The sequence below is a fragment of the Pezoporus occidentalis genome, unplaced genomic scaffold, assembly GCF_034315485.1.
Source record: "Pezoporus occidentalis ecotype Australia unplaced genomic scaffold, CSIRO_AGI_Poc_V1 ctg2, whole genome shotgun sequence".
In the NCBI taxonomy this organism is placed as follows: Eukaryota; Metazoa; Chordata; class Aves; order Psittaciformes; family Psittacidae; genus Pezoporus; species Pezoporus occidentalis.
In genome coordinates this window covers 20,267,792-20,280,311 of record NW_026913855.1, presented here as the reverse complement: position 1 = coordinate 20,280,311, position 12,520 = coordinate 20,267,792, and the positions used below count along the sequence as shown (strand labels likewise).

Genomic DNA, 12,520 nt, shown 5'->3' with positions numbered 1-12,520 from the left:
GCTGAGATTCTATTCAAATATTCTCTCCGTTTTATCACCAAGTGGCAAAATTAAGTACTTCTGCACCAGAAAGTACTTCCTTTTAACCACGATGTCTGAATTTATGAGTCTTCTTTTGCAAATGTGTTTTAAAAGGATTTATCTCTCCAGTTGCTAGCAGTTGGGAATAAACCATGGCTCTAGACTCAGAAATTCAATATCAGGGCAGTACTTCTTACAATACCTTCAGAGGCCAAAGAGACCTGAGAATATGTCAGAATGTAAGAGTTCATGTACCAAAAAAAAGGGAATCTTCTGAGCCAGTGTTTCTATTCTCTGCCTCAGTTACTTGCCAGGATCTACGAATTTGCTCTTGCCTTCAATGTTTTTCATTATTTTCATCAGAGTAAAAAAAAGCTACTATGGAAAGATGAGTTGTATTTGATGGAAGAAAATGAACAGGAAAGGGAAACAAAGCATACAAAATGAATTTTTATTAAATGAAAGAAAATCTGTTTTGTGGGTCAAATATGAAATAGAATATACAAAAACTTTACATCAGATCTCTTGTCAAAGAAATTAAATCCTACCTAGACTGAAGTAGCACTCGTTCTTTCCAAGACAACACAAATGGGTGAATGTTTGTTATGGCAATACAGGATCACACAGTATGCTGTGCTAAATTTCTGGTTACAGAGAAGAAAAGTTAAAAATCTAAATGATGTCTCTAAAGAACCCAACTATTCCACAAAGTAACTTGAAAACATGAGTTTTGATCATTATGTATTCTCCTTGAAGCAAATGACAGATGGGGTCAAGTGCAGAGTTCACCAAGCTTGCATATCACATTACCTGTTTCTATACAAATATAAACTGTTCTTTTTTTTTTTTTATTTTAAAAATCCTTTATGCTTGATAGCATTTATTTGTGGAAAAGGATGACCAGTTCATCAGGTTCCTGCTGAACTACCCAGACAATTTCAACTCCTTTAACTCCTCCTTCCTTTTTATTTTTGAAGACCATTACCCATAAACTGCAGACTGGAATACTCTTGAAAAGCTGTTGTATGTTTAATCATGAATCTTTGTACCACTGTCCTGTATATGAAGGTTTTGCAGAGCTCCTAACATGTCTTTGGCATAGCACACCAAGTCCCATTTAATACTTTTTTTGTTTAAAAAAGTATATTTTCCTTTAATAAAACACCTTAAAAACATCTATTTCTGATTTTGTAAAATAATATGTCACCTCTTGTGCTGCTTTGCAAAATATACATACACAATTTGGAAAAACACTGAGTACTGACGTAAGAGACTCATCTGAAGTCCGATCCATTTATGAGAAGTAAAATATAATTACAGATTCCATCTTCTGCATGAATATCACATGAAGTCATTCAATTCAGCTTCGAGTGCTGCTGCCATTTCATCTGCTTCAGAACTGCTTCCTTCCTCATCTTCATTGCTGGATTCTTTACTGGATTCACTGGCAGCATCATCTTCTTCCAGTTTGCGCTTGTGACCCCTGGAATGGTAGACAGAGATGACATCCATGAATTGAGCTATCTCGTTGTATGACATGAAAAAAAAAATGGTATTAAAGGACTCGACTTTTTTTCAGGTCAAGATAAAAAGTACGGCATTTGCTTTTAAATGAACAAACAGTAGCTAGTTCACACATGATTTTTACATTGCTTTTATTTACTGTCAGCTGTAGGTGCAAAGAACAAAGTACTGTTAATTTTGTTTCTTCCATTCTTCTGAACAAAGACTGAAAACAAAGTTTAAGGCAGAAAATAATGAATTGATTTATTTTCCTCTTGCATCCCAAAAGAACAAAGAAATCCATCGTGTGAACAAGAGATTATCAAAATACAATTCTGAAATATTCAAGTTCCTGCTCTTTTATAAAAATAAAACCAAAATGATTAACCAAATCTCACTACACCAGCTTTTATACTTTCATGTTTTCAAACACAGGGGTCTCATTCTTCCCATTTTATGTCTCTTTGGATTACAACACATTTGGATTACAGCCACATGTGTGGCTGCACAACACATTTCTTAGCATCTCCAGAGTATTAACCAGTTTCAACAGGAAGCTGATGTGCACCATACCCTGCTGAAAGAATCATGCTCCTGGTTGTGAAAGATCTCCAAGGAAAATCTAACGCTTCAACTGGGACATAGCCATAAGGAAAAGAATCTGGATTTGTGGAATGCTAAAATCTCTTTTCCTTGCCAAAAGGGAATTTTATATCAGACATGTACTTCCGAGACAAAAATAAAGTTGAGACTTCGCATTGCACAGAATTCATAATGAGTTGTAGAAACACCTTCAAAATCTTTCCCTGATCATTTGATCAAATTTCAAGCAGAAAAATACATGCAAAGGGGGTATCTCTTAAGTAACTGTCCTTTTCATTGGTACGTGGGGTTTCATTAAGAAGAGGATGCATCTATTTGCTACCATGAAAAATTAATGAACTGATCTTTTATCTTGTAGCAAAAAGCAGTAACTTAACAATGGTTCCATTTAACTTCTGAGAGTGAAGAGAAGTAGCATATAGTAAGAAAGACCTTTGCTATAAATACTGACTTGAACTAAGTATATCCGAAAGAAATAAGTAAAAAAAAATAGTCAAACTTGAGAGCCTGTAAGCAACATTGAAATACAAACCTATTTTTATTTATACAGACATTCTTACTGCCATTTTCCCAGAAATATTAATTGACTGCTTGATTTGTTGGCTGCTTCAGAGACACCTGACCCTCTTCTATCTCAGCTTTTCAGGGAGATGGACAAGGTGGGGTGCAAAGTCAGGACTGGAGACCGATTCAAAATGGGAAGCAAGCAGTACTGTATTCCATTGTTTTCCTTTCTGCTGCACCAGTGGGACAAAAAGATACACTGCTGCTGCTGCTTAGTGGTGCCTCACAATATGTTAGGTGGGCTTTTGTGTTCCGTATAGGGTGGTAGATGTAACACTCCAGGAGGTAAGGCTGAAGCCCTGGGATTCAGGCTGGGGTCTAAATCCCTAACAAGGAGTAATGGGATGAGATGAACGCATTTCGTGAGTATTTTGCTATTGGAACTCAAATGTGGCCTGCTGAGGGAGTTACATGGCACTAAATGCAGCCTAATAAACAATCAAAAGCAGTTTCTCAGGCATAACGCCGATTTCCAAGCAGCCTACATTAGCATGCAATTCGGGGAAGGAAACACTCAAGACTAAAAATGCCCAGTTGGAAGAAATCCTGGCACACTTCCATTAAAAGCTATACACATGCATGATGTTTCACTTCATGATGATTTCAGCCTTCAGAGATACAGCACTATTTTAGGCATTAATGAGGCTATTAGCTAGAGAAAAGCTAATTAGGAATTAAAGTTGAAAGACCCTTACTCAGCAAAAGAAAAGTTGTGCATATTTAACAAGTAGTAGCTAAGTAGTATACGTGTACTGCTGAGAAATAAGGACAGACAAGGAGGGCATCTATAGCACAATGCTCACAGCTGAAAACATTTGTATTCATCAGTTTGTAACATTGCATCTATTGAAACTGACGTATCTACCAACTGAAAAAATAAAATTGACAGTCTGACAGTTATAACTTACACATATGAATCACATACAACTGCGGATAATGATTAAAGAACATGGCAGGACAAGCAGGTTTTTAGAACCAGCCCAGATACCATGACCTTGCCGGGACCTAAATCAACAGCAAAGATCCCACTGAAAAAAGGTCTGTGGAGAAACAGTACCTCACTGCTAGCTGATAATTTCTTAAAAGTAAGGAACAGTTTAATTTACAAGATAATGAAGGCAAAGACCAGAAAATTCCTAATTTATGCAACAAAGCCACTTTTAAAGTTTAAATCTACTCAATAGCAACTATATTTCAGTGGGAACAATCAACAAAAAAATACAGGGACCTGAAATAGTCAGAATAACTAGTTAATTAAAGAATGGAGCTCCAGTCTACAAAAAAACCTTCCAGAAAACTTTAAGGGACAGTCCTGATGTATTTTCATCCCGCATTCAATTGTATTAAACAGTACTTTTGGAAATGCAAAAGACTGAATGTCATCTATTTTGTCAGTTCTTGTTCTTTCATCAAGGCTAGAATGACAGCTCTATTCAATCTAGCTATGAAAACTTCCTCACTCATGAGGAAGAAAAAACCCATCAAAACCAAAAAGGAAAACACAGCTAACTATTAGTCTTCTGCTAGAAGAAACAAAAAGTCTCTTGGGAATGTGAATATTGTTCTTATTAAGATATAAACACCTTTCACTATTTGTGTACTGTAAGCTGCAACTTTGTAGCTATTCCAAAAACATTTCAACGAGTATTATGAAATCTGATGGAAAGCTAACTCTGACAGAAGTATGGAGAAAAACATTAACATAGTGCTGCACTTTTTCTTTGGAAATTCAGAAAAGAGAGATAACATTTCACTAATAATTTCTGTCTTCAGAGAAAAGCAGTATATACCCATGACAGCATATCTATTAACAGACAACTTGAAATGTGTATTTTCCTCATTATTTTGTGCCCACTCTTTGTCATTTCCAGTTTGAGAGCCATAGTGCATAACACTTTTGAGTGTAAAAGGTAAGCACATACAGGATTCTACCTTAATATTTACAGAAAATGACTCAGCAATATGTTGCAGGCTTCCATTAGCCTGATTTGCGTTCTTTAAAAGGAATTTTGCTTGACTGCTATTAAAACCCAAACATATGGGTATCAACTGAATATCTTTAACCTCACAAATGAACAATTAAACTTGGCAAAAGACTGAGTTTAGAACTTCAAGTACCTGATGACTCTGAGAAAAAACTTGTACAATTCAGGTTTGCCACTGCATTAATATTCTTCCTTTGTAATACCCAATACTAGGAGGCCTACCAGTTCATGTGATGGAGAAATCTTTTAAAAATATAACTACATTTTTAAAAAACATGTATTTACGTGAATTATTATGATATTTGACTAAACTACATGTTGAATTCAACATGATAGTAAAAAAAACCCAATTGCAGTTCTACATGTATAAAAGTTATTTTTAGGAAAATTTAATCTACAGAGTGTTAATGTGAAATATACTCAGAGGTATTCCAAATAAAGAGACAGGAAGAGAAGACATTACAAACTTGCAATAGACCACAGTGTATACATGTGAAAAACAGCACAGGAAAAACTGAGAATAAAATCTGTTTAGCTCTTGATCTGTCACTAAAATATAATTGCAAATATAACTAAAGGTTGAATGAAAACTTCATTCTTATAATTTGAATTCAAATCTAGTTCACTGAAAGAGCCACAGGGAACAAATCAGTTTAAAAAGAAGCCCAGTATTAGTTGCTTCTATTATCTTAAGGCCTTGATTTATAGTTAGCTGAAAATAAATGATGTTGGAAACTCCATTTTTTTTCTATTAATTGAAAAGCAGATTGTCTCTGGTCTGTTTTGCATCCCAATGGCACCCTTCTAAGAAATGCAGTGCTACATTAAAATAGAAACATCTAATAAGCAAAGGGCAACATAATCCTTGTTTTAAATAAAGCAAACCTAAATCTTTTCCAAACTTTAACTTGAAAAACAAAACTATAGCAATTTTGTAAATAAATGTTCATGCATACTTTAAACTCCACATACCCACAATCCCCATCCCTATTCCGTTAAGCAGTAAACTCCAAAATTATTGCAAACTGACCTGATTTTTTTTCAATAGCTCCTAAAATTGGTACAGTAATGAAGTAGAGTCTGCAGACTAAATGTGTTTAGTCTTTTATAAGAAATCAGCTTACATCATAAATCAGGACTTAAATTTCGTACCAAATACAGTCAAGTTACTCTCTAATGAGAATACTCAAATAGCAGCCGCAAGCACTTTGGAAGGCAATGGTTTGAAAAGGGGATTTTGAAACAGCTTGCTGCCTTCCAACAGCATTACAAGCCTATGAGAATCCCTACGCGGCCCCAGGCACACCTCTGAAGTCTGACATGGAAGGTCTGTCCCAATTTCCACACACACCTGGCCCACAGCTTTCTGTAAATTCCTTCCATAAGGGAGAAAGGCTGATTCTGAGTTTGGTAATGCAACAAGAATTTGACTTCCTTGCACTGGAATCTGACTGAGAACAATTTATTTAGATGAACTACTTCTGTGGAAATACGCTTCAGTTATTATGAATTAGGGCCAGTAAAGCAGGAAAACTACTCCTCAACCAATTTTAAAGATGCCAGCCCAGTACTTGACTAACAAGGTTAAAGGATGCGAGACCTGCGAACACACAGACTTAAGTAAGTGTTGTGAGCATTAATACATTACATAGGGCAGACAAAATGATTCAATTTTCAGGGAGATGTTCCAAGTTATGCAGTTTCTTAGCAAAGGATACATGACAATATCTTTCATGTATGTTTGATACAACAGTGAGCAATTGTCCATTGCAAGCTTGTAAATCTCAGGTGTCTACCCTCTGGCAATTTGTCTCAAACATCTGTGCAGTAACACTGAATTTTCTGTCCTCTCTAGCCCTGGCATAGCACACTGCCAAGCACACAGCCTTAAGAGCAATACACTGTAGCCCCACCCCATATTGGCAAGCTGCAGTCTGAGCTTTTACTTTACACTCGTGCTATGACAAACAGGACAATATTTAGTGTAGCAGGAACAAATGCCAGACACCTCACATACTTCCTCAAGAACTCATCCAAGGTTGTCTGCGGGATTACAGGATGATCCAGAAATCTAACATGCAGAAAAATGCAAAGAGAATGTTCATTGCACAGCCATGGCGTGCAGAAAGAGACCCTGCAGTTGGATGAGCAGCATGCTTTTAATGCTCTTCACAATAACATCTCTGCAGAAATCTACCAACTCCAACTGACAGCTCCAAAATGTATTTTAACTAACACAATGCTAAAGTGAGATCTAATTAAATTCTGTACAGCTTCAGTGCCTTGCTTTAAGAGGTAGCAAACCTGCACACTATTCTGATGGTGAGAAACTATACTGGCAACTTGCAAAACTATTTTGACAACAGCTTTATAGTTCTCTGAAGCAAGCACTCAACATATACCTAAATTGAAAGAAAGTTTTTAAAGTCAGGAAGGAATATAAATTTTAAAATAAATTCAGAAATCACTCTATTGTGTCAAAAGCGGTATTTTGTAGATTCTGCTAAAATCATCCATTTGGCAAGTCTGTGTTTTCCTGGCATTTAGACCAACAGGGAAGTTTAGCAACAAAAAAAACCAAACCACCCCAACTCATTGAAAATGGTTATTTCATAACAATTAAACATTTGCTTGGAATATTTAAAAAACAGTGTAGCAATAAAGCTTTAAAACAAAAGCCTGCACACTGAACTAATTTTCTCTGCATTGAACTAATTAGGTACAGAGAACAAATAAACCGGATAATGTAAAACTGAAAAGTTGAATCTACAATTTTGTTCATATACTTAAATCAGACAAACAAACTATGCGTCTAAACTATTACTTGTTATTTTATTAACTTTAAGTTGCTTAAAAATAATCCCAGTAGTTGTTATAAGAAGACATTTACAACATGCAACATTGACTATTTCTTCAAAAGGCAAATGTGACAGTTGTAGTTTTAGATCATGTAATAAAGGACTTGTAGAAGACAGCAGAAAATTAAACATCCTTTTCACTATGTAGAATGCCAGACTGTTAACCTGGCACTCGCATAATGGAAAACGCACAGAGGCATATCATCTCTTAATCTTATTGTAAACAGAGACACCAGATCTATTTACCTTTCCTGAACAATCTCATCCCCTTTCTAAATGACTGCCTTTGAATAACCTCCCAACACGGGAACAAGCCAATATTCAGACAAAAAATACATGTCCATCAACATACCAGTATTTTTAAAGCTATACCAACCTTCTTTTGTTTGAACTGAGCTCTCTCTCCAGCTTCTTCTAGTTTACAAATATTACCCATTCTGACAACAGATGTCAGATGGTATAGATTTATAGTTCTGTAGAGATTCTGGGTAGCTCTGTGAGGTCATAATAGGAGATATCAAGGATCAGCAGTGAGCTAAGGAAGCTTCAAGACTTCCTTCACCAGTGCCTAATGGCTACAGTAAAGCAATTCTATCTGGATTTGGTTTGAAAAAAGTCTTTTGAAAATGGTATCAGTCACATTAATTTCTGTTATAGGAAGCACTGCGTATTCTCAGCGATGAAGAATAATGTTCTCACTAGAGATCTAAATACAAGCTATTGCTTTAAAAATGGAGGAACGCAAGAATAAAATTAATGTCCAAAGCTGGCAAAAAAGTAAGATAGGCAATTTAGAAAACTATAAATTACATCAAAATAAGGAGTTGGAAAAGAAACAGCATCTGATTTCTCTGAGGAAAGTCAAACTACCTTCATTTTTCTCCCAGGTGGCAGTAGCCCAGTGCCACCATAGTAGAGTACAGCTATGGTTTAAAGACCCAGTGCTGCAAAGTAATATTTGAAATTCGCCTACTCTGCCATCCTGGTCAGTTTTGCCACCATCACTCAAATGCTGAGAACGTTCAAGATGCGTCATTGGGCATCTTAATGACTAAAGATACAATTTAGCTCATAACATGCTGACTGTGCTAAGCAAGGCGGCTGGAAGTAGGAATTTGTATTCTCTTACTTATGTGGTGACTTTTAAATTAGATACAGATTATCTTAATATGTATGTTAATAAATATGTCATGGGGTACACTGAATTACTTTGAAAGCTAAGATGATTTTGTTGAAGCTTTTAACTGATTTTCACTAACTCTTCTATTAGTCATTGTTTTCAATGAATTTTTGAGATTAAAATTCAAATAGCTAAACCCAACATCCTTCTAGGATGTTCATTCACTGAATAATGGCTTTCCTCACAAGAATGTTAACTAAGAACATCTCTGTTTCATCATAAAATATCAGAAATAACACAAAATACATTACCAACTCTGTATGGATAACACTCCATCTCCACAGGAGCACAAGAAAAGACTTAAAATCCCTTTAAAATGTTGTTCTTCAAGCAGGTAAAATATGAATATTCTTTCCATGCAGGTATATTCTTTCATGAAATATACTATCTCACTCCTGCCACAAAATAAAGTCCTTCATCCTCCTCACATTCCCAAACAAGGCCAGGTTGGATGGGCCTTTGAGCAACCTGGTATACTGGAAAGTGTCCCTCACCACAGCAAGGGGCTGGAACTAGGTCATCTCTAAGGTCCTTTCCAACCCAAACCATTCTAGGATTCTACGATTTAACTTGGCTTTAACCAAGTGAGTACTTGGTTTATTGGCTCTGCTGCCTGCCTAACTGTGTGGTAAACCAGGTAAATCCTCTAGCAAAGCAAGCTGCCCACTGTCTTTCTAGTCCTCTTTTAATGAGTATTACCTTATTATACAGGTGTTGGGGCATCATAGCTATTGTGAGGGCGTGGGTGATACTGTGCTACTGCTAGGAACATGTAGTGGTACCAGCCATGGGCTCATATAAAGTATGACTCTCAAGTTACCTAGATATTTGGATTCACACAAGAGATACATGTGAAAATGTGTTTCTCAGGGCCCCAAATGACTACTGAGAGTCCTAGTGCTTCAAACATTTAACAAAAATTAAGACTGCAACAAACTGTTCTCTTTCTAGTTGCTGAGAATGAGATAGCCACACTGGTGCAGGGACAGGAGCAAGGTCCGACATGCTAGGTAGGGGTCTGACTGGAAGAAACACCACACACTTCTTCCTGCATGACCTCTGGAATAAAATCACTTTGCAGGCTTTCTCCACAGCTGAACTGTCTGAAGCAGGGACTTAGATATATTCCCTGCTCTTTTCTAGCTTGCACAACCAGGTTACCCTCGTTGGAAGGGATAGTGCATGTGTGCAGCCATGGCAGAAGGAAGCCTGACCCCCCCATACCAGGACTTTGCAGGCAGTCTAGTCCCCCAAGCTCAGGTGTGGTTTACCCAGCCTCGTTAATACCTTAAATACTGAAAACCTTCTTGTCAGACTTTCAGGTATTACTATTCCAGACACAGCAGTCTGAAGCGAACAGCAACATCAGCTGAGAGATCTGTCTCTTATATTTCTGTTGATTGTGCCTACAAGCTCTTCAGGTCCTCTGCCTAGTAGGAATATATCTTGTATGAGCATTTAACATGATCTGGTTTGTCTGATGGATTATATCACTGTAACTGGCAAAATAAATACTGTAATATATTCAATTTAGTTTTCCAGTAAGTACTTCCAGGGATAGCTAAAGGCACACTCAAGCCACAGTGGTAGTCTGAGAAACAGCATAATGAGGCTCTGAATCAGAGGTGTTCCCTTTAGAGAACAGGGACCCCTTCTGCACACCACGGTGACAAAATGCTTGAGCCACATCACAAAGAACACTTTTGCTGCTGCAGCATCTACTGTGGGGTGAGGAAATGAAAACATCCATATTCTGCTTTTCCCATGCTTGGCTGATAACAATACAGGGACAATTCTCCACAATCAGGTTGATACAACAGACTTCTGAAGTAAGTTCAAGTTTTCCACAAAACCTCATTTTGTTTTTCCCTAGGGGGAAAATCCACTAGGAGCTCTAACGATTTACAAACTACTCACAAATGGGAAGATCTACCCATTTTAACTCCTGTTATACCTCCCCCCACCATTAAGAAGTAGCACTGCTCCTCTTCTACCAGCACCTTGGCATATGCTTCAAGCAGGCCATTTAGTTTTGATATACACTGCTGTTTAGCTGCCATTACAGACTTGCAAGGGTCAAGATTAATGCACATTAGCTGTTATGTGAAATTTAAATACTTTCAGAATTCATTAGGGAAACTAGTTGTTGTAATATATCAGCTATTTTTCCTGATCAGAACAAAACTGCCTTATAGCATTCCTGTTAACATCCTAGGTCTCAGTAGTGGCACAGAATGAAGGATTAAAAACCTTCGCTAACAGTTGCTAAGTAGTTCTTGATTTTCTTACTCTCAAGAGATATTTAGATATCCATATATCTTATTAAGGAAAAGCATGAATTGTTTAGTAGTTATAAATTGCACTGAAGCATTCAGCCTGACTAAAGGAAAAAAAGCTGCCTAAATTACCTGAGGGCCAACCCTAGGCTATTCATCAGTCTTTAAGGCAGCTTTCCCACTGGTATGTAAACTGAAGCACCATGTTACTAGTTTTCCTCACCCTGAACTTCTACTTTATATCTTCCTTACCTGTCTCTACTCCTTCAAAGACACAGATGGAACCAAACCAACATGGACTACTGAAATGGGGTAGCGGCGGTAATAAGTTCTTAAATATTCATCCAGTGCTGGGGGAACTGTACCACTTATGCGAGTGGGAGCAGGATACTGGAGCCTGATACCGTTAATCGCTCCTTTGTAGAAACAGGAACAACTCCAAAACAATCTGATACTTAAGAGTTTCTTATTTCTAGATATCATCAGAGGAAGGAACTGTCCTCTGTGTGTGGCACAGGTGCTCTGAACTCAAAGACACAGTGAAATACTTTTCCTACTCCTCCTCTTGTGAGTGAACACTAAAACTTAGGTTTTCAAAATCCACTCAGGTTTCTAGGTCACCCCCTCTCACTCTGGCAATCACAAAAGCCAAGCTGGAGCTGCTGATTCTACAAGGTGGCCCTTAAGGAGATCAAGTCAAGAACTTCCAACTCGTTTCCTATTATCCTAGTTTCCTTCAGTCTTAATGTCTCAAAACTTAAATTGTACTCTTGGCATTTTTTGGATCTAGGTAATACCTAAATATAATGTTTCATATCTAAATATAATGTTTCACACAAAAACCACCTCTCTCAGCTGGGCTACAGAGCAAGATAAGATAATGTACTCTTGGCATTTTTTGGATCTAGGTAATACCTAAATATAATGTTTCATATCTAAATATAATGTTTCACACAAAAACCACCTCTCTCAGCTGGGCTACAGAGCAAGATAACTGCCCTTTGTGTGCTGTTCTGAAAACACTGCACTACTATCAGTTGTTTTGAACAGCCCCACAGCCAGCAATCTCAAGGCATTACATACCAAGAGTTCTCCTTGTTTGGCAGCTCCTCAGATGGGAGCAACAGCCAGCTCCCATCTCCCTGGGTTTGGGTTAGACTGCGATCTTGTTAGCACTGGTTCTCCTCCTTTTTCATCTCGGGTACCTCTGCTTTAGACTCCTAGGACTTGCCCAGGGGTCTTCTGACCCTGTAGCTCATGTATACTCTCATCCAACTCTGACCTCAGCACTACTAATTTTACAGTTCACTTAACAGTGATATACTAATTAAAGCAAACAAAACACTTGTTCTTGATTCCAAGACGAACTCATCTTTATTGCAGAAGCACAAGAAATCAGAGCTAAACAAAAAGACAAACAGGTTCAGGTAATTTCTTCCTCTCACTAGTCTAGATCACTCCTTAGGCTTAAAGATGGGGTCCTTGAAGGGTGCCAAGATCCTCCGTGCTGTACACGGACTCTTTACCAAA

At 37.4% G+C, this 12,520-nt stretch overlaps 1 protein-coding gene across 2 annotated transcripts in view; it reads right to left on the bottom strand.

Annotated features, from left to right (window-relative positions):
- Positions 1-458: 458 nt before the first annotated feature.
- Positions 459-12,520, bottom strand: part of CTDP1 (CTD phosphatase subunit 1) — a 102,236-nt gene continuing 90,174 nt past the window's right edge. For both annotated transcript variants that reach the window (XM_062618096.1, XM_062618097.1), the window contains exon 13: positions 459-1,504. In XM_062618096.1, the coding sequence (XP_062474080.1) occupies positions 1,363-1,504 (142 nt within the window). In that variant the 3' untranslated portion in view covers positions 459-1,362. The remainder of the gene's footprint in view (positions 1,505-12,520) is intronic.